At 51.9% G+C, this 22,783-nt stretch overlaps 1 protein-coding gene across 7 annotated transcripts in view; it reads right to left on the bottom strand.

Moving 5' to 3' along the window:
* Capzb (capping actin protein of muscle Z-line subunit beta) overlaps positions 1 to 22,783 on the bottom strand; it is a 108,071-nt gene that overhangs the window by 39,266 nt on the left and 46,022 nt on the right. For all 7 annotated transcript variants that reach the window (XM_042272205.2, XM_042272206.2, XM_076565536.1 and 4 more), the window contains exon 2: positions 19,202 to 19,291. In XM_042272205.2, the coding sequence (XP_042128139.1) occupies positions 19,202 to 19,291 (90 nt within the window). The remainder of the gene's footprint in view (positions 1 to 19,201; positions 19,292 to 22,783) is intronic.

Raw genomic sequence — 22,783 nt, 5'->3', positions numbered from 1 at the left:
CAGCGCACAAGCACCTGGGATGGGTGGGTCACGGCCGGCTCTCCACCCACTCTCGTCCCTTAGGAGAAGTTCTCAAGTTGGGCCATATTTTCAAGTTCTATTTGCATCGGTCCCTCCTCTTCTGATCAAAGACCATCTATCCCGGAGCAATGACACTACGGCCACCATTGGGAACAAGAACAGGGCACGCAGCATGGCAGGAGCAATGGCCCCGGGGCACTGGGGCACCACCCGCCAGTCCTGCCCCTCATCCCGCCATCCCCCCCTTTCCGAGACTGACCACTAGCTATCCCCCCAACATGCAGGTGTGTTAACCCTTCCCACTGAGGGCTGGTGCACAAACTGTAAGGTGATCAGTTAAATGTGACTTCAGATTTACAGTGAAGACCGCTTTGGTCTGACCCTGTCTCAAATGTTATAGGGACAGTTATTTTTACTCGTTCAAACTAACACTCGATCACACTCCCCTTTTATGCAGACCCATCCTGTACTCCAACTGCTTTATAGGGATTGCTGGGGTAACACTGAGGTCAGTAGGACCCCGGATGCTCCTGAGCTGGCTTGTCCCACCCAACACCACCAGGAGATGAGTCTTCCCCGCTCCTTGTCAATGCTCCTGGGTTAATTAATGCTGCCCAGAGGCCACGAGGGCACCCCTAGCCAAGCACTATGTCCCACTGGCTGCAGAGGGTTCTCAATCTATGCTCAGGTCCCACGGAGTGGATGTGGGTCTTGTGCCTGAGGTCACACTGAAGGACAATGGCTGCTCAGCTCTGAAACCCAGGCAACTAGTCAAAGCTTCTCCCCTCAGCTCTTCCCACCCCCTGGTTGTGTCATACGTTGACGGGGACGGGGCAATTTCAATGCCTGACCAGGTCCAACTAGCTAGGAGTCCACTTGGTGCCACGGCTCTGCGGCTTTAAGGTGAGGAGCAGGGCGAGCACAAACAGCATTCAGCTGCCCTCCAAACTGCACACCTGACCTACCCGCCATCGCCGGCCTTTGTACGGAACACTGATTGACCTAGCTCAGAGTGTTGGCCGACCCGGGCTGCTGGGAGTTCAACTCAGTTTCCAGTGACCTGGAATAGTAGCACTGTGCTGCCAGGACAGGGCCTGTCCTCTCTCTAGAGGGAAGGCTCGGAGCGCAGCTTTCTTCACTGCACGAGAGAGGGTGGCCACTAGCCAAGGGGCAGGAACCACGGGGTACCTGGCTTTGGGTTTAGTCCGAGCACAGCAAAGAAAGCTTTGACAGGGGGCAGGACAGTGGCACGTGCCTGTAGTCCCAACTACTCAGGAGGCCGAGGCAGAAGGATCACTTGACTCTATGAGTTCGAGACCAGCGTAGGCAACATAACAAAACCCTATGCCAGATAACAGTGATAAACCATAAAAGAGATGAGTGTCTGCCATTGTGGGATCAAGTCTGTTGGCATTACCCCCTCCAATCCCCAGGACAGGCCTTCATAGAGACTATTTATTTTAAGGAAGGGGTACACAGGGGCCTGAGACACAAGCTGCCCAGAGTCACACACGCCAGCAGCCAGCATCTACGGAAGGGCACAGGGGACACAGTTCAGCTGGGTTACGAACTGCATGGCAGCGCTGCTCCTGCCCAAATGGCGTGTTTTCCTACTATCTACCCCAACAGCTGATCGCATGAAAGGCGACACAAATCAGAAGCTTCCGGCCACAAGCAAGCCTGTGTGTGCTGTCATATGGTTCTACTTTGCCTCTTCCTCTTCTCCATTAGTTATTAATGTTGAAAAAAAAATTGTTCAACCAGAAAAAGAAACTTGAGATGAACCCTTAAAAAAAAAAAAAAAAACCAAGCACAAAGGCCGGAGTGGTTCAGCTCTCTGGATAATCTAATCCCCGGCGCCCTCGTCTTTCAGAAGTGAACCCTGGGACCTTGGTTTTTTAAAAAATGGCCAAGTGAACACATTTCACCTTTTGATCCGCCTGCTGGCTGAAAGCCCGCCACCGGAGAGATAAGGATCGAAAACAGACCCTGTCCACTCGGGTGCACATGCGGATGAGTGATGGTGAAATCATGGGCGAGAGAGTCCTGGCTGGCCCCACTCCAGGAGAGGGGTAGGTGCCGGGGACCCCAACAGCCAGCAGAGGGCTCTGCTTACAGCCAGATCCTGTTTTCCAAGGCCTCAGAGTCACGCTTTAAAAAAAACAAACACCACAAGCCAGGAGAGGGCTCCTAGGAGCATACATGTCAGCATGCATCAGAAAGACAACCCACGGTGGGAAACCAAACAGGTTCAGACTGGTCTGCCATCACCAGCCTCCTAACCCAGCAACTGGGGGGACTGAACACCCCCAGAGCAATTCCTCCCATACACTAAGTATCAGCGTGCCTGCTGCAGGCACAGGACGCGCTACCAAAAACATCACCAGCGACAATGCAGACAATGCTCTCGGCCGGCGCGGCCAGCCATGAAGACGGACTGGAGGTGGGAAGGTGCATGCCAATGGGACACTCGGGACTGCCAGGGCAGGAAAGGAACCTGGGGACACTGGGTGAGGCTGGGGTGGGGTGGGGGGACATGTGAATGTCAGATGGTGGTGAAAAGAGGAAGGGCACCAGCACACAGCTCTGCGGCAAGAGTCCACCAGGGCAAGTGTGAGAATGGAGGCGTGCGCATGGCTAGAACCGTCCCTGTGAGGCATACAGCAGGCCACAGGCGGCCAGGAAGGCAAGCTGTCCCAACCCAGTCAAGCTGGGAAGACGGGACGAAGAGAGGACTGTGTGGCAGGGTTTGCGCCTGCTCTCTGTGTGGCCCCCAGGATGGTGTGGCCCCCAGACTCCTGCGCAGAAAGACATCCATAACCCTCATTTGAATGTGGTGACCTGTAGGGTGTGCACTATTATCACTGTTACACGTACATATCAAGTGTGAGAAGTCCTTTCCCAACTTCAGACATACCAAATGCGAGTGAGCCACAGACCTGGCTCTGAGACAGCTGGCAAGGCAGTCTTGCTCCTGGAAGGCTCCCAGGGGGCGGCTAGTGCTCTGGTGACTGGGGACCCACAGCAAATGGAGAGGAGATGCCCAACACTGACACAGCATTGGAACTCTGGACAAGCCATGGAGGTCCAGCTCTTTAGAACGTAAGCGAGTAGATCAAGCCGGACTTACAGCAGAGAAGACACACACTCAGGGTGCAGTTTAGTGTGTCGGGCACGGGGGAGGGTGCGGCTCACCCTCCTCTCTATTTTACTCGTTCCAGGGCTGTGTCTGAAGGAGGGCCCCACCAGCACAAGCCATCGGGAAGCTCTGGGTCAGTTTCAGACCTAGAACATTTCACAGCCGGCGTTGAACTGATTTATCATCTCTGTGCTCCCCCAGGACAGGGGTCTCAGAATTCATCAAAAGCCCACAATACTCTATAAAGCAAAATCTGTGAGTTACAAACTGCCAGGGCCAAGCCCTGCCCCCCACCAAGTACAGACTATGTACCCTGTGGGGCAGAAAGGACCATCACAGTCTCATCAGCTTCTCCCAGCTCCATGTTCAAGTCAGAGCCCTCCTCTTTTCCCTTCTGGGGCTGCTTTCCTGCCCAGTCCTTGCCCAACCGATCCCTGACACTCATCTTCCCCAAGCCTGTCCTTTGAAGGTGGGGAGGGCCCAGTCCAGGTTTTCTTACTGCCTATTGCCCACGTCACATGTCTTCCTCAACGTCAGTTCCCGGCTCTGAGTAGCTAGCACCTAACCACTACAGAACAGACGGGGTCTTATGTAGCCCAGGCTGGCCTTGAATTTCCTATGTGGCCAAGGATGGCTTTAACTTCTGAGCCTCTTGCTTCTTTGTCTTGAAGTCTGGGATTCCAAGCATGCAGCACACACCCAATTCACGAAGTGCTGGAGGCTGAGCCAGGACTTGGTGTGTACCAGGCAAGCGCTCTACCAACTGAGCTGCACCCCTCTGCCTCTGCCTCCCAAGTGCTGGCACTGAAAGCATGCACCACTCTGAGGATGGGTGTTTTGTCTGCACCGTAGAGGCCAGAGGAAGGCATCAGCTCCCCTGACTGGAGTTACAGACAGTTGTGAGCAGCCATGTGAGTCCTGGGAATTGAACCTGGGTCCTCTGAAAGAGCATAGTGTTCTTAATCACTGAGCCATCTCTTCAGCCCCACATAGACTTTAAAGGGGCGAGGTGAAGATGGCAAACGCCCTGGCTTCTTCAAGCACCCCAACTCCAAATTCCTCCCACAACTACCTCCCCCAGCTGCCCAGCCCACATTCCTGGCCTAGTTCAAACATCCAGGGGAAGGAGATTGAGCATGTTATACTCTTACCAACTATTTTTACCTGTCTCCCAAACCAAACCTGTTTATGGACAACCTAGGCACTCCCTGCCCAGGACGGGGCCTGCCAGTGCTGGAGAGGAAATGCTGTCTTCTGCCTCCGGTCCTTGGGGGAGGTCCCAGCTCTCTCCAACTCACTTTTATGTTTTTGTTTTTTCCTTATCAACCAAAACACAGAAGGGAAGGGAACCTTCACCAAACCCTCCTGGCTAGAAGCTCTCCAGCCACAGTTCTCTGGTTTCCAACAGCAACAACATTTTATAGACACTACACTGAAGGGGCCAGGCAGACCTCAAACAAGAGAAGCTTAGGAGAGCCAGGTCAAGGCCAGGGTCTGTGTGCAGAGAAGCTGCCCCTTCCGGCCATCACAGCCCCTTCTTCCTCCTCTTCCTCAGCTTTCTCCAAGAGCTGCCTTTGACTTGTGTGGCTGCCTAAGCCACCTATACCCAGGCAGTGAAATCCCAGGAGGGCTAAGCTCTCTCCTCATTTTCCCGGAGTGTGGAGACAAACCAACAGCCTGGCCCCTCCCTGGTCCCCTCTCTAAGGGTTCTTCAAGCTTCAACGAAAACAGCAAAGGTTCTCAAAACACCTCTTCCAATGTCATGACAAGCTTCAATTAAAACAAACAAACAAACAACAACAACAAAACAAACCAGAGCCTATCTACAATTCCAGCAACTTAAATGTCTTATGCACAGCAGAATAAAAACCAATGGAGGCCGATGGGAAGGTTGCACCAAACAAACGGGAGGACTCAATTGAGACTCGCTGAGCAGCACACGCTTTGGAACGATGGAATCTGAAACCCAAATACAAAAGGGCAGTGATGACCGCAGAAGAGCCCTGCACCCTCCCAGCTAGGAGCCCTTTAATTGGGGGAAGATTCCCAAAGCTGTGGGGCTCTGGCAAGACTAGAATGGAAAGAACATGAGACCCAACGGCAACTACCAAGTCCAAGTTCCCAAGAAGGGCACATCGCCCTTGCCACCCTCAGCAGCCTCAGATGATACCTTAAAGTCAACAGAGGACCACCTGGCCGAGGAGGAGCCAGGCTGCACTCTCCACTGGTGGGTATCCCTAAGTCTGAGAGGGGACACCCTCCTGGTGTTTTAAAGAGAAAGAGAATTAGGAAAACTAGGATGTAGGATTCTTGACAGTCACAAGTCCCCATGCATAGGCAGGTGATACGAAATGGCACAGAAAAATGGCATTACCACTGTGCTCCACATAAAGGAGACATCTGGCCATGTGGCCACCAGCCAGGAAGAGGCAGTGGCCTTCCCAGAACGGCTGACACTGCTCTGATACTTGCTCTCTGGGCTGTCACACAATTCAATGCAATCTGAGAGTGCTCTCTTTAAACGGGTCACTTACCTTCACTTCCTGGGATACCCCGCCTCCCAACAGTGCAGCGGGGACAGCCTTATGTAGGGTTAACAGGCACAGGGACGAGTGGCCTGGGCTCCCACTCTTCTCCTGAGTTCCCAAAGTGTCAAGCTGGGGACCGAGTTCCCTCTAGGGCAGTGACTGTTCCCTACAGAGATGCTGAGAAAGCACCTGCCCCTCCAGAAAGGCCCAGGTCCTGTGGCACTGGCACACCAGGAACACTTTCTCTCCACTGAAGTGCAAGGTCACTGCCCTGACCTGATGTGGCTTCCCCAGGCCAGCAGGGCCCAGAGCAGTGGACTCTCACGGCATGCTTCCATGCTGTGACTAACTGCAGATCAGTCTGAAGGACGAGCATGTGCCTACGCCTGCCACCTGCAAGGGACCTGTGAAGCCCAAACCCAGACCCCAAACCAGGATCAATTCCCAGGTTTAACAGCTATGCATTGCTCCCACACACTCTCTGCCCAGCTTGCTGGAGACCCTCTGAACAGGAGAAACGAGTCTCCATAGCCCCCAGCAGTCTGCCTCATGCCCAGAGAGCCTCCAGCATACCGGCCTCTCTCCTGGACTCATCGCCAAAGTTCTTCCTGTCACAGGCCCTGCAGCCTTAGGGAAGTACGGGAGGTGACCTTTGTCACCAAGGGCTGAGCATGGCTCACCCTGCACTCCACTATTGCTAGAGGAAGAAAAGGCCAGCAGAGGGTACAACTGAGAAGAGCTCCCCCACTTCTGAAGGGGCCACACTTCTCAGCAAGCTGAACAGGAAGGGAGAGGCTACCGGCTGGCTGCTCCCCAGGCTGTGGTTCTCCTCCACTCTGATGGCACAGAACCCCAAACAAGTATACTGTCACCCCCTTGCTCTTCATTATACAGTCAGAATGGTCTGCACCTTGCTTTGCAATGCATGAAGCCCCTCCCCCATGGGAACTCTGCCGAGTCCCCTGAGAACAAGGGACATTCCAAACCTTCCCTGCAGCGGAGGAAACTGGTCCTAGGGCTGAGACAGTTTACTTAGACTCACCTGGACGTTTCAGGTGCACCAACACTCAGCTAACTCAGACCAACTTACTGCCTGCCGGGGCTGATGTCCTCTGGGTCACACAACTCAGTTCCAGGAGCCACCTGAATTTCCTTTCCCCGGTCATCTCTGATCAGACAGCTTGCAAAGTGTGTACAGCTCTCATCACAAATTTGGGGGGCGGGGAAGGGGGCTACTGTTTATACGCAATGTCCACCTATGGTTGACACATGGTCAGGAATTATGTTACACAGGGAAGTTCCTTGGGAACTAGGGACATAAAGGTACAGCATACAATTACCCTAAGCCGCCTGCAGGGGGAAGGTCAGAGACTGCTATAGGTGGGTGAAGAAGCTCACTGCTAGAGCATTCCCCACCACACACCCCTCCTCACGGGGGTGGGGTGGGGTGTATGTGACTGACGTGTGTGAAGAATAATCATTTCCAGCCTGGGGCCAACCTTCTGAGGACTGTGTTCTCAACTGGGAATGCTATGTTAGCTTCTAGTCAATAGTAATTAAGTATCTCAATACATCCAGAAAGTGGGGTGACAAAGATGAAGGACAACTTGGTCTCCTCTGTTTGCCTCAGCATCTGGAAAGAGCGGCCTGCTGTCCGGTCCCCAAGTCTGGGCCTCCATCTGATACTTTCCCACCATCTGTAACTTCAATTTTGCTCTTAGCGTAAAGGTTTCAATTACATAAAAGGTAACGGGCCCACCAGGACCTGGCAGTCTGGCATGTGACGAGAGTCGCTCACACCTCTTCTGCGCAGCACTAAGCGTCCAGAATCATTTGCAGAGACCAATTTCACAGAGGCCTAGGGCCGGATGGCCCCAGCCCTTCAGGAGGCCTCTTCCAGGCAGGCTCTGTGCACATTATGACTGACAGGGTCTCTAATGAGCCTTAATTGCCAGCTCAACAGGCCTACAAACACATGTAGCAAGTGGGCAGCCGCAAACCACCCAATTACCGAGCAAAGTGTCTGGCCAGATGAGGGCCCCGACCTCCCAAAACACCTTGGCCCAAAGCAGTGCAAAGCGTTGGGGCGTCTGGAGCCCACCCCTAGCCCTAGCTGGTGTGGCCGCCTGGTGTTGGCACCTGGCTTCAGGGTCATGTGGAGGCCGGCTCCATCCCCATTAGCATTTCCTCTTTAATGACGGAGGGAGGCCAGACACCCTTGAGGTGTGCAGAGGTAAAGGCTGTACCCTACGAACACCGAGCAGCGCAGCCTACTGGCATTAGCTCTCGTGAAGGCATCTGTATTCAGCGTCAGCCATCTGCTGGTGACCTGCAGTGACAAGGAAAAAGCTATTCCTGGGAGCAGCAGTGGCCACAGACCGTGGCAGGAGGGCAGGCTTTGGAATCACACAGACCCTCAGCAGTTGGCTGAGATTCTGGGACCAACTACACAGCAGTCTCCCCGCTTCAGAAGACAACCTGTGGTGTGCACATTAAACAAGGTAGGGAGGATCCAGAGCACTGCCTGTGTGCCCAGTTCTCCAGTGAAAAGCAGATTCCAGAAGGCAGCCAGTACATGCCAAACGAGTCCCCAGAACCCGCACAGACAGCTACTACAAGCCAAGTACTATGCCAAGAGCTTTCTGCCCATAACATCTAACTCACTAGTTGGTCTCATCTCCCTTGTGGGGAAACTGAGGCCACAGGAGGAGGCAAGAGCTGAGCTTCACTGGGGTTTTCACTTTTAAGTTCACCTAGGTGCATATTTTAGAAACCCCAACTCAGACCCGCATCCTAGAGATACCTGGCTAAGAATTCTGCAGGAGCCTGATTGGCAAGTACAGTAACCCAGGTGGCCTGCCAAGGGAGGGGCACCAACTGGAGACATTTGTTTTCAAGACGTGTACAAAAGCAACCCACTCTCTGCTTGGAACTTTGGTGCAGTCCTTAGCTACTGGCACGTGTGTACAAGTACTTTCTGTGTGAGGGACATGAAGTGAGGGGCTCAAATAGCCTCAAAGGAAAGACACAGAACAAAGAGGTGGGGGAGAAAGCTACAAACAGTCATTCAGAGACTGTGAAAGACCCTTACGGGTGGGTAGCCTTGGGGACTCTCAAATTTGGGGAAGGTGCATCTGGACCACAATGTTCTAGTAGAAGATCCAGAAGATCCGAGGTGTCAGGAGGGTGAAGTGCAGAATGCTCTGGAAGATCTGGCTCCCAGGCACTGCTGGAGGCTGTGGGTGAAGGCCGAGACATGAAATGACCCAGAGGCAAGATCACCTTAAAGATCATCTTAAAAGTTCTTATTAATAAAAACAAACCTGGAGCCAGGTATTGGGGTGAGTGCTGGAAGATCAGAGAAGCAGAACAAGCTACAGCTTCCTCACCTCGCCAATTCCTCAGCTGATCCTGTTTCCTCAGACTGGAAGCTTCTGAGTTCTTATCCAAATGGATATCAGCTGAACTGCTGCTCCAAAGCCTAAAAGCTTAACCAGCTCTAGAGTTCCTGGTTTTCACGCCTTATATACTTTTCTGCTTTCTGCCATCACTTCCTGGGATTAAAGGCTCACTTCCTGGGATTAAAGGCGTGACTCACCATGCCTGGCTGTTTCCAGTGTGGCTTTAAACTCAGAGATCCGGATGGATCTCTGCCTCCCAAGTGCTAGGATTAAAGGTGTGTGTGCCACCATTTTCTGGCCTCTGTATCTAGTGGCTGTTCTGTTCTCTGGCCCCAGATAAGTTTATTAGGGTGCACAATATTTTGGGGAACACAATATCACCACACATCCTTGTTCAACCTGACTCTGCAACCACAATTTAATTTGTGTAGCCTACCCCTGTCCCTACCCTGGGAGCAATTTCTACATTCAGGGCACTTGGGAGGACAAAGGTGCCCACTCTGCAGCCGCAAAGAGCAGTGGGCAGGCTAGGAACCTGGAGTTAGACTTCTCATCATAGTGGACACAGGCTCCAGGCTAGCCCCTCAGTGGACACAGGCTCCAGGCTGGCCCCTCAGTGGACATAGGCTCCAGGCTGGCTCCCTCAGTGGACACAGGCTCCAGGCTGGCCCCTCAGTGGACACAGGCTCCAGGCTGGCCCCTCAGTGGACATAGGCTCCAGGCTGGCCCCTCAGTGGACACAGGCTCCAGGCTGGCCCCTCAGTGGACACAGGCTCCAGGCTGGCCCCTCAGTGGACACAGGCTCCAGGCTGGCTCCCTCAGTGGACACAGACTCCAGGCTGGCTCCCTCAGTGGACACAGACTCCAGGCTGGCCCCTCAGTGGACACAGGCTCCAGGCTGGCTCCCTCAGTGGACACAGACTCCAGGCTGGCCCCTCAGTGGACACAGACTCCAGGCTGGCCCCTCAGTGGACACAGACTCCAGGCTGGCTCCCTCAGTGGACACAGACTCCAGGCTGGCCCCCACAGATCCTCAACTCAATTTGGAGCAGAGGGTTTCTTCCTTCTTGGGAGCTATGCTTTTCCAGGTCAGGGAGAGTGGGGGCAGATTGTTCCCATGACCACTGAAGGGCCTCAGTGGAGGCATAACCTCCCCCCAGTTCCAGCTCCAGCTTAAATAAGCTGAGTCCTTGTCATCAAGAGCTGCCCTGCTGTGGAAGCCGAGGTCGGGCGCACCTGTGAAAACAACTGGGCGGCGTGGGCCATGAGCACGACCTCTAGGTGGGCAGGCAGCATTCAGGTTCTAGAAAGTCAGTGAAGGTAGCATAGCATCAACTAACATTTATTTTTCATTTTTTTATTATTAAGAGATTTTCTAATCATTTTACATACCAACCACAGATTCCCCTCTCCTCCCTCCTCCTGCCCCCCAGCCTTCTCCCTCAACCCACCTCCTCCAAGGCAAGGCCTCCCATGGAGAGTCAGCAGAGCCTGATACATTCAGTTGAGGTAGGTCCAGGCCCCTCCTCCCTGCACCAAGGCCAAGCAGAGTATCCCACCATAGGCACTAGGCTCTGAAAAGCCGGCTCATGCACCAGGGAGGGGTCCCCATCCCACTGCCTGGCGCCCCCCTCAACAGTTCAAGCTAAACAACTGTCTCGCCTATCCAGAGGGCCTAGTCCATTCCCATGGGGGGGGGGGGTCCACAGCTATTGGTCCACAGTTCATGCATTTCCACTAGTTTGGCTGGCCATCTCTGTGTGTTTTCCCATCATGGTCTTGATGTCCCTTGCTCATAGAATCCCTCCTCTCTCTCATCGATTGGACTCCTGGAGCTTGGCCTGGCACCTGGCCGTGGATCTCTGCATCTGCCTCCATCAGTCACTGGGTGAAGGCTCTATGATGACAGTTAGGGTATTCAGCCATCTGATCACCAGAGTGGGCCAGCTCAGGCACCTAATCAACTAACATTTATTAAGCACCTCCCTGCCTCACCTGTTGGCACTTTGGAAGCATATTCCTGAAACTTCCACTTACCCCATGAGATAGGTTTTAGTGACCCCATCTTATAATGGAGGAAACTCAGAGGCACCGTATCTACCCAAGATTTCAAAGTGCCTCTAGGCACCCCCCCACCCCCACCCTGCCCCGTCCAGTCCTACTCCCCACTGCTAGAGTAGCCCTGGGAACTCAGGGCTGGAGGCAGCACCTGCTCTGCTCTCTAGGTGTATTTACCACAGTGGGAGGTGTGGTCTGGTTCAAACCTGAGAGAAGTCAGTTCCTCTTCTGCCAGGAAAAGGGGTTTCTGAAAGTAGTGCCCTCAACAGAAGGGTATCTATCCACAGTGAGGCTCCTCCACTTCCAGGCCTCAGAACTGAGGCTGAGAGAATGAGACCATCAGGCCCTAACCTGGCAGAAACCTATTGGCCTAAAGCAAGAGCAGCCACCCAAAGTTGCCAACGAAGCTTCCAGACTGCCAACGAGGCAGTTTGGACAGTGTCTTCTGTTCACCAGGCCCATTCACTGTCAGAAATGGTCTACTGTGGGGCTCTGTTTTAAGGAAGGAGATAGTAGGAATCAACCGGTGTGACCCTCCCCGAATGCACATTAGGCACAGACTCTAGAAGGCCTTTGCCCCAATCCTTCAGCTTTCGCATCCACACCTCACAGAGTGACTTAAGATTAAACAAGGACTCGGTGAAGATTACCCGTGACAAGACCCATAAAAAGAATTTATCGTCTCATGGCTCCCGACTAACATTACTTATTTTTCCCCAAGAATAGAGTCGAATTCTAAATGTGAGAACAATAAAAACAATTCCCATCTGAATCCTGGACCCTCTGAAAAGTCACAAATGTGTACTTAGTAGTTGACTAAAGGTGACAGAGAGAATAAAATGCCTGCCTGGGGAATATTCTGGACCGCTGGCCACACTGAAGTCACTGTTACTGCTCTAGAGCTGTGGTACCCCTGGGCTCTGGGCTCTTCCTGTCTGTGCTGAACTCACAAGAGGTAAAATTATTATCCGTGCTCGTGTGCGCGCGCAGAGGCCAGAGGTTGGTGTCTGGATGTCGAGTCTTCCTCCACTGCTTGCCATCTGATTTTTTCATTCAGGCAGGGCCTCTCACTGAATCTACAGCCTGCCTATTCTGCTACACTAGCTGACCAGTAAGCTCCAGGGACCGTTCTGTCACTGTTTCCCCAGCACTTTGGACCACAGGTGAAGGCCACCATGCTTCCCTTCTATAAAGTAGATCTGGAGATTTGAACTCGGGTCCTTGTGCAGTTACTGTCGGGTTAACTGGGCCATCTCCTCAGTCTTTCATCTCGCTTATCTTTGTTTTATTATTATTATTTGGAGACAGGGTCTCTCTGTGTAGCCCTGGCTGTCCTGGAACTCACTCTGTAGACCAGGCTGGCCTTGAACTCAGATCCACCTGCCTCTGCCTCCCGAGTGCTGGGATAAAGGCGTGCGCCACTATGCCTGGCCCCTTCATTCCTTTTTTAAATTGGATAGAATGAGGGATTCCCATTTTGCACGGACTGGGACTCATCAAACTGAATCAGTTCACGTCCACATTTACAGGGCAGCAAGGCAGATGAGGGCCCAGCAAGCCCCTCTTCCTCAGAGCAAATCCTGTCATTTGTTCTTGACTTGGCGGGCCACCCCACTATACCTGGACACAAACCTGAAGTGTCAGCGTCCCTGTATCAACAACAGGCTGAAGTCGTGACAGGCCATTATCGTGTAGTGAGTGGTGCTGGCAGGTGACACAAGGCCACCTCAGCCTTCAGAGCCCAGGATCAGCTTGCCTGCTTGACTCAGAAAGCAGAAACGGGCATAAAAAGGCTCCCCACACCTTCCAAGTATGCATTCATTAAAGTACTGTTGGAGACCTTGAACTAGAATGCTTTCCCTTAGAATGGGACTGTAAACACAAGGCCACCCACAGGAAGCTCAGCAATATCAATACAACGGAACCTGATGGGCTGGGCTGGTGCCCCGGAACAGAGTGAGTATGGCAGAGACAACCTGGCAAACCCCAGGATGGACGGAGGTAGAGGCTAGGTTCTCCCACCTGGGTATAACCATCCGGAGAATGTTCAGGGCCACAGGAGATTGGGCTCCAGGCAAGGCAATGAACCCCCTACCCCACAGCAAGCCAAATATCAGGTTGGCACAGTCAAACCCCAGGAAAGACAGGGCTTTGATGGAGAGAGAAAACATGGTTTTTATATTAAGATGCCTTGCATAGGAACATGGTATGAACAGGAACACATTTTTTTAAAAAGATAAAATCTCAAGTGTCCTCTTTGAGACATGTAACCCCCAAACCCCCCAAACCAAGTTGTTCTCTGTACTGTCGGGATACTCGGGGAGAGAGGAGACTAAGCTGTAGTGAAATAGAAGCCATTTCAAAGGTGGTGAGTGATTGGGGGGAGCACAGATACCGGGGGGCACAGTGTCTTCTGGGAGGCAGGCACAGCTGTTACGGCCTTCACTTTCACAGGCAGGCATGCCTGCTGTGGACCTTACTTGACAGACACACAGAGTGAAGGCTGACCACAGCCAGGTGCTCCTCCCAGAACGCCCCCCCTCCCCCGCCCCGCCACCTGTCAGCTCTACAGAGCAAGGTCCGTCACCAGCACCACACCGCACCCCGCCGACAGGGATAACAACACCCAGAGAAGAGAATAATCATGTCCACAGTTCTCAACGCCCGTCCCCGTGATCAGGTGAAGAAGCAGTGTTCCAGAAGACACTGGCAGAGACCATGCTCCACAGTGATGGCGTGTGGAATTCCCCGAGGAAGGCAGAGCCAAGGAATAAAAGTGCAACCTTCCAGGCCACAGGCTGAACAGGGCATGCAGATACCATCACTGTTGGCCCAACTCCCGAACCTCCTCCCGGCCTGAGCCGAGACCTCACCAGGCAAGAGGAGATATTTTACAATGTCTTTGAAATAAAAGAGGGAAAATACCTGCCTGACCAGCGGTTCTCAGCCCAGGGGTCCAATGACCCTTCCACAGGGGTTGCCTAAGACCATTGGAAAACACAGACATGTATATTACGATTCATAACAGCAGCAAAATTACAGTTATGAAGCAGCAATGAAATAATGTATGGTTGGAGCCACCGCAGCATGCGGAACTGTGTGAAAGGGTCACAGCGTTGGGAAGGTTTCGGATCGCTGGCCTAGACTGTCTTAGACGCTGGTAACGAAGGCTAACAACAGAGAGCGTGGTAAAGCAGCAGAGCCTGACCTCGAAGATGCCAAGGGCACGGGTGGTCTCTGAGGTCCCTGGACCCAGCACAGCTCCATCACCCAGCGACAGAATGAGCTCCAGCTAATACTGGAAATGTAGCTTCCAGATTATTCAAAACTAAGTGAAAAGTAGCAATGCTTAGCATTCACCAGCTAATCTGCTGACCGATAGCTTGTAACTACAGTATTAAGCTTAATTCTGCCCACTAGTGACAAAGAGGACCTGGCAACACAGGATACTTGAGGGTGGAAGATTCTTGGCCCCCTTCACCACAGCCCCCAACACTAAACACAGATGTTCTCTGCGGCCCAAAGGTGTAATCATACCCGGCCATTCTGACCAGTCCTGTCCCATCATGCCCCTGCAGACCTCATGCCACCTGGACAATTTCTGGGAGCAGTCCCAAGTGCAGTTACTGCTGAGGCTGGAGTGGAAGTCCCACCGCTTCACCCCATACCACCCCCGTGGCCCTTTCTATTTCCGGAGGGTGGCCAATCTGCTTGCTGTCAGGAGGAATATACTGGAACAACTTGGTCAGGTTATCAGCAGGCTGGTGAAGTATCAAGACGCCTCCTCCACCTCTTCCCTAGGCCCAGGGTGGCCAGCAGCTCTCCCAGCTCTGAGTTGTCTCTGTTTGAGTAAGTCTGGGAACACCCAAGAATGAAGCCTCTGGGTTACTACAGGAAGGAAGAAAGGCAGGAATTTAAAAAACAAAACAAAACACAGTGGCTGATGTTTGCAAGCCGAGCCTCCAGGCTGGTAAAACAGATCCATGGCTATTTTTGGTGTGGTCCTAAAAAAGGCAAAGGACGGATGGCCTGGTGGGTGCCAGTCTGCAGAAACAAACTCCTTCCTCAGCTCAGAGCTCAAAATATACCCCAGCAGAGAGGCAGACTCTAGCTGCCAGTGTGCAGAGGAAGGCCACAGAAGGTCAAAGGGGAACCTTCCCATCACATGATCCCTGGCCCACATGGGTGTAGGTATTTTTGAAACAGCTTAGCAACCAATTGCAGCCAGCTTCCCTCTAGCACAATGGAATTAGCATGCAATAAAATGATGTTCTGGCCATCTGCAAAGAATGGTCACTTCCCACCAACCAGAGCCTGCACCAGAATCCCAAGGCAGCCAAGGCTGTGGTGCTGGGAAGAAGAGAGTTGACCCAGCACAGCAAACTGAGCTGCCGTGACCAGGCTGCCAAGCACACGGCACATCTTGATGCTACTCTGTAACCCAACCTTGTGTAGATGGGACAGCGCCATTGAGGGGGAACACAGGCAAACCTCAACATCCTCGTTCGTCAGTCTCAAAACTGGAGATACGCCTCAAGAACAGCTCCTTTCCTCACTGGCTTGAGCAGGTGAGCACACAGGAATGCTGTGAGCCCTGTGTGAGTCCCTCTAAATTCCCTGACTCCAGACAATGGAAATGTGGCCACAGGCAGCGTGAGTTTTCTGAAATTACAGCTCTGGGAAAAAACTCAAACGGCACGTGACTTCAGAGCCACAACAGGACAGAACAACTCCTACAGAATAAGAGGGCTCTGCAAATTTAGTTTAAGAGGAAAAAAGTGTTATCCCTAAGCACAACAGGAGAAAAACCACAATGAGAAAAGGGATGTATTTAAAGTGACTTCTACAGTCAGTCACAGGACCCAGCAGCAAGGCGGCCCAAGTGTTCCATGCACATGGTTTGCACACATGGGGGACTCTGAAGCTAGGCCATCCCTCACATATGGCTTCTGCAGCATGCTGGTGTGGCTTTAACGAGCCATGCTTCACTGGACCCTAATCTGTTGAGAAGTCACGCCTCATTTCTATCTTGACATCCATCATGCTTCAATTAAAAAATTAGTAAGCACCCCAAATTCCCAACCCACTCTCTGACAGGGGTCTGCTGTCCAGACTGGAGGTAGGTGACCCCAAGCCTGGCTTCACACAAGCCGGCACCTTTCAAGCCACGCCATGAAGCTATGGAAGCCAATCCTAAAAGGCTCAGCTCTAAGAAGGGAATCCCTTCATGCCCCATATAATATTTTTAAAGTGCGACAACTTAAAATAGACCTGGGCATGGTAGCTTATGCCTCTGAACCCAGTAGTAGGGGAGCTGAGGCACACCACAAAGACATGCACATTCAATCTCTTGCTAGGGTGAGCCTACTCAAAGGTGACCAAAGAGCCTAGTAAAGAGCAGGAGAGGGCTGGCAAGATGGCTCAGGGGTTAAGAGCACTGGCTGCTCTTCCAAAGGTTCTGAGTTCAATTCCCAGCAACCACATGGGGGCTCACAACCATCTGTAATGAGATTTGGTGCCCTCTTCTGGTGTTCTGCATGTACGCAGGCAGAACACTGTATACATAAAAAAAAAAAAAAAAGAGGAGAGACCAGCATTCCTGATGCCACCTGGTCACACCACCTCCCTACAGCCTCAGTTTCTCAAAAAGGTAGGTTAGGCATATGAATCTTCAAAAGTTTATTATAAAAAAAATCAAACAGAGAAACAACAGAAATTTTGTGCTCAGACATAGGTACACAGTGGCGTGCAAAGTTTCCATTATGTGACCAAATTCCCGACACAACTTAAAGGGAGGTCATGCCACATTTTTCTGGCTTGGGGCTTCAGAGCTTTCTGTCCATAGTTGGTTGGCTCTGGGACTCTTGGGCCTGTGAGGAGGCCAAACATCGAAACACAGCGTGTGGAGTGATGCTGCTCACCTTATGCAGACCACAAAGGCAGGGGCCAGGGTCCCAGGAACCTCCTCCGCTGACTTGTCCCACAAGGCCGACTTCGTTCCACTAGGCCCCACCTCCTAAAGGTTCAGTGCCTCCAACAGAGCCATGAGAAGGGGATCAATCCTCCCATGTATGTAAGTAACCCTTTAAGATCAAACCCTAACTGTTGGGTGCAGTCAGCAACTGTTAGTTAGCTCTACACCTCCCTTGTGCAGTTCTGGTAGAAGACCGACTAGGAAAGGGGGTGCAGCCGGGCGCCAGGACAGATGCAGTTTGTGGTACTCTACCCTGTGTCTGTGCACCCTGACCCAGCATTTGGCTCGAGGCAGCCCGCAGCCTCGCCTTCCCTCCCTATCACGCTGTGACTCCCTCTTGGACCTGAGGGAAACTGGCATTTACAGCCAAGCAATGAAGCTACACACACATCTCCGAGACGAGCGGTGACGGGGTCTCAGGGGAAAGCAACAGCTGTAATCCAATGCTTCAGCTGCCATAAGAACAGAACAGCCTGTTAACCACCGAGAGCAGGCAGAGAAATAGGTGTTCAGCCTCCCATGCTCCCACGTTAGGACGGTTATTTCAAAACTACAGCAATAACTAAGTAAGCCAACTGAAGTGAACCTCACACAGAGTTACAGAGTCTAAAGGACAACTCCCGAAGCTGAGCAGGGTGTGTGTGTATGTGTGTGTGTGGGGGGGGGGGGGCAGGCTGATCACATCTCTGACTCTGGCCTGCCTCGTTCACACAGGGTCAGCCACAGGCTGCTGAAGAAAGAGCCAATACTTCCCAGGATGCACTTGGCAGAGCTGCCTCATAGGACTGCTGAGGACTCAATAAGGCCACACAACAGAGGCAGCGGATATCCTGCGCGAAACATTCAGAGTGGTGGATGGGACAGTCACCACAATATCAAGTCTGACTTCTGGATGTCTGTGCCACCCCCATGTACCATGAGCATGCATGCATGCATGCGCGCATGCATGTATATGCGCATGCATGCATGCGTGTGTGTGTGTGTGTGTGTGTGTGTGTGTGTGTGTGTGTGTGTGTACACACCCTGAGACTATCTCTTTCACACCCACCTTGTGTTCAAGTCCAGCACAAGGCACCTGTGGCTGGCTTTCTCACAGGGCCACTAACCTCCTGAAATCACCCCTTCTCACATCGCCAACAGTTTGCAATTCCTGCTCACAGCTCCTTCCGCTGCTCCCTGCTTGTCTCGCACACCTGCTCGCAGCTGGAGCTGCTGGCCCTATAAACAGAGATGGCTGCACTGGGGACCTTCCTGGCTGCTAGCAGAGTTTTATCTGGGATTGATGGCAATCTCCTACTATCGCATTGTTTTCCTGGTGAAAGCATTCTGAATCCTGACAACGGAATAAAAGTAAATCACCAGAGCAGATGAATGGTCGAAACCCCCCTTTAAATGATGCCTCACTGCTCCACGTCCAGGAAGACACGGGACACAATGGGAAAAACAGACTTGGTTCCAGAACCCATTAAATCATCTCTGTAAGCTGGAAGGCCTCCTGGGAGCTGATTTCAATTACTCCTGGGGCTTTACAAGGTTGAGCATTTTAGTATTTTCATGTACTATTTCAGTGCCAGCTCATCCAAGGCATCATTTTAAAACCAATTATTTTATACGTTAAAAAAAAAAAACTTTAAAAATGAGCTGCATACTTTAAAAACAGATGTGTTAAAACTTTTTGTTGCTAAACCTTTCAAGCTAAAAAGGACACTGCTGGTATGGGGCTGGCTGAGGAAGCTCACCCAACATGGGGGCCTGGAGTGCTTTCTTAGTGGATGTCTGCAGAAGTGTGGCCTATATGCAAGCTTATAGAAAATGTAATCAATGTAACTGGGGGAAGGGGTCATAATTAACTTTATAACCAACACTTATTCTGGACTTTATCAATACAGATGGGCTCAGAGAAAGACCACCATATGAAACTCATCTTCTCTCTGTCGGAAGGAATCTCAGAGCCCAGTGGTGGGGTCTGGCTTGGGAGAGAAGAGGTTTCCTGTGTTTGGAATTCCACACAAAGAACAGCACAGAAGAAAGCAAGTGTGTGCCTTGGCCTCGAGTGAAACCATATGAAGAAGGTACGCACCAGGTCGATCAGGTCACTGAGGTTTTTCTCGATCTGCTGTGGAGGCAGGCGCCTCATTAGGTCCAAGGCACAGTCCAGCTGCTGATCGCTCTGTGGAGGAACAAAAGACAAGCATCTAAGTCACTCCCGCCAACACTCCGAGCGCCTTCAAATCGGCATTCATTCCTTCTGATGCTGCTTCCTCGGGGTACTCTGAGACCCAGGGAGCTGCAATGGACCCTCTGCCAGGCTCTCCTGAGTCTGCAGCCCGGAGGGAGGCTGTGCAGACAGTCTGCCCCCTTTCCAGAGCAGCCTGACTGGGTGATCCTGCAGGGGAGAAGGCACGGTGGGGGCTCCTTCGAGCCTCCCAACGCTCACCCCATGCAGCAGAGCTCCCAGCTACAGGTGCTGACTCCCACAGGCTCCTGGAGGAAGTTCGGGTTACCTCTGCTCTAAGCCAAAGATGAATATTATCACGTGACACCGCCAGCCCCCCCCCCCCCCCCCCCCCCCGGATGTGTCTGTGACAAACTCCACATCCAAAAGAAGTGAAGAACCGGGCAGGCCACGGTGTGTAATGAGATTACAAGCTCGTCATTCAGTCAGTCAGTCAGTCAACCAATGCCTACGAAGTTTCCCGGGGCCTCTCTGAAAAGCAGTCTAAGGCCTACAATACCAAACAGGCAAGATGTGGCAGGGTGGCTAAGCAGGAAAGCACCTGTCACCAAGCTTGGCAACCCAAGTTCAATTCCTGGGACTGACACAGCAGAAGGAAGAACTGACTGCCCACGAGTTGTCCTAACTTTCACAAGTGCACCTTGCCAAATGCACACACGCACACACACAAAATAAATGAGTTAATTTTAAAAAGGGCTCGCTCTAGCCAGTAAAATGTAACATAATAAACTGCCAACTGCTGTCTTAGGGTAGGTACGGAGGGTAAAGCCCACTCTCTATCACTGAGCACCTTTCCAGTCACAGTTTGCTGCTTGGCACTCCCCTGACTCATTCACCGAGGGCCACCATGCACCACTCCCCATAGACATACAGCAACGCTAGAGAAGGGACAGGAGGGGAGGGCGGAGGGGAGGGCGGAGGGGAGGGGAGGGGGGGAAGAGGAGGAGGGGGGCAAGACCAGCATAGAGCAGAGGCAACTCGGTGCACAGCAGGCTCCAGCACAGAGAACTAAGTTCCAGTACCTTGGAACTAAGTGAGGAAGGTGTGCCGAGAGAATGGTGAGGACCAGGATGAGGGTGGGACATTCTGAGGGCAGGTGGCCATGGGAGTCCCCAGCATCAAGAAGAGGTTCTGATTCATATCTGACACCTGCACTGGTCCAGCTCATCTCAGGACCTCTGAAGGCACTAACAGAGCAGGCCAAAGGGTCTCATAAAACACACACAGGAATCCTTAGGATGCCACATCTGGCTGGAATGAGCCACAACCTTTGAGGATTATTGCCATCCACTCGACCAACCACAGCAAGCGTGGGGCAGGGGCCCACTTTGTATCCACCAGACATGGCACACGGCTAACCGGAGCCAATTATATTTTCACATATACATACATGGCAGATTGTTAAAAAAAAAAAAAAAAAAAAAAAAAAAGTGTGTCCCTTGCTCAAGATGGTTATATACGATCATTTATTCTTGGAGAACAAACTCAAGAAAAGAAAACAAAGTACTCCCAACCCTGCGGCTGCTTTTGCTTAACGAGGCATTCAGTACTCATAAACTTCTTGCTTGTGACATCCACTTTTATGGCAAGGTATGTTGCCAAGGCCACGGTGGTATGGACTTGGCGCACCGGCACAGAAAGCTATTGCAACATGTCAAGGCACAGCACAGGTGGGCTGACTAACTCCATTTCCCAGGTCTGCCCCCCCCACCCCATCGACTTGGAACCTTGGGGTGGTTTCTTCACCTCCACCAGCCTCCCTGTGTGCATGTGATGGGGACAGTCATGGTACGGTGACTTGGGAATAATGAATACAAGATGTCAGCACACAGCAGCAGTATGTGTTTAAAACCTGGAACATCTTATGTAAATATCATTCAGGCCTCACATATGTAAAAACTTGATCTAAGGGCTGGAGAGACGGTCTAGAAGTTACAAGCATGTGTTGCTGCTCTTCCAGAGACAAAAAAGTTCAATTCCCAGTACCCACACCAGGTGGCTCACAACCACTTACAACTCCAGCTCCAGGGGAATCTGCTACACTTCTGGCTTCTGGACACACACACACACACACACACAGGGGCATGCGCGTGTACACACACACACACACACACACACACACACACACACACACACACGCACGCACGCCCGATATCACTATTTTATAATACTCCTCCCATCTTACTGCTGCCACCAACTAGACAGCATATTCAATCTCACTTTGCCCTCACAGAAATGAAAACCCTGGAGCGGGAAATGTACTCAGCTGGTAGAGTACTTGCCTAGCATGTAAAGGGCCCTGGGTTCCATTCCCAGCATAAGCCAAGAGCATGGCGGTACATATCTGCAATTCTAGCACCTGGGAGGCAGACAGAGGCTCAGAAGTTCCAAGTGATCCTCACCTACATAATGAACTCAAGACCAGCCTGGGACACCCAAGATCCTGCCTCCAAATAAGGGCCTGGGCAGGTGCTGGAGAGATGGCTCAGTGGCTATGAGTTCACACTGCTCTTGCAAAGGACCTGAGTTCCATTCCTAGCACCCGTATCAGGAGGCTCACAAATGCCTGCAACTCTAGTTCCAACGTATCTAATACCTCTGGCCTCTGAGCATGCACATACATACATATACATACTTAAAAACAGTAATTTTAAAGAAAGAACGGAAACTCTAAGTGAGTCAATTTAAGCTAGTGTTTCTCACCCAGAAATGATTTCTGCAGGACCTGCCCTGCCCTCACCTCTACCTGACCTGTTGTAGGAGATGCATGAGAATACTTTTGCCTGTCACAGGGAAAGGGATGTTGCCAGCATTTAATGACAAGAGCTCAGGGACTCCACTCAACATCTCCAATGCAAAGGACAGCCACCCCATAATTGCCTGGCAAAGAGAGTCAGTTTTTGTTTTTGTTGTTTGTTTGTTTGTTTGTTTGTGGGGAGGGAGGAGCTTGCTCCTAGTACCTGGTCAAAACAAGGGCCCTCTTTAGAAACACCTGGCATGCATTTATCAAAGCTCACTCAGGCCCTAAAAACTTGGGGGTTTTGGAAAATAGACACCTTTTGGAAAATTAGCAACCTTCCTCACAATCCAAAAGAAAATGTCTACATATGTAAGCTGAGCTCACTTGCAACTGTAACCCTGACACACTGGGACTTGTGGGAATTAACTAGAAACTCAATTAACAGAAATTTGACGCAAGAGCCCCATTCGGACCTCTGGGCAGCCTCTTTGGACCCCCAAACCCTGGCATGCCATTCCTCCTCACCCTGAGGGGTCTCTGCAGAAGGCCTTCCTTCCAACCGGCCAGACTGCACCCACTGGCAGGCACCATTCCTGCCCGGCAATCTCAGGAGGCCTCGGTGCTCGTCCCAATTCATCTTAATTGGAAATGTTTCACAACAAATTTCTGGGGCTAAGGATGTTTAA

Source organism: Peromyscus maniculatus, chromosome 2 (assembly GCF_049852395.1).
Source record: "Peromyscus maniculatus bairdii isolate BWxNUB_F1_BW_parent chromosome 2, HU_Pman_BW_mat_3.1, whole genome shotgun sequence".
Lineage (NCBI taxonomy): Eukaryota > Metazoa > Chordata > Mammalia > Rodentia > Cricetidae > Peromyscus > Peromyscus maniculatus.
Note: the sequence above shows the minus strand (reverse complement) of the source record. Positions and strands in the feature narration are given on the sequence as shown.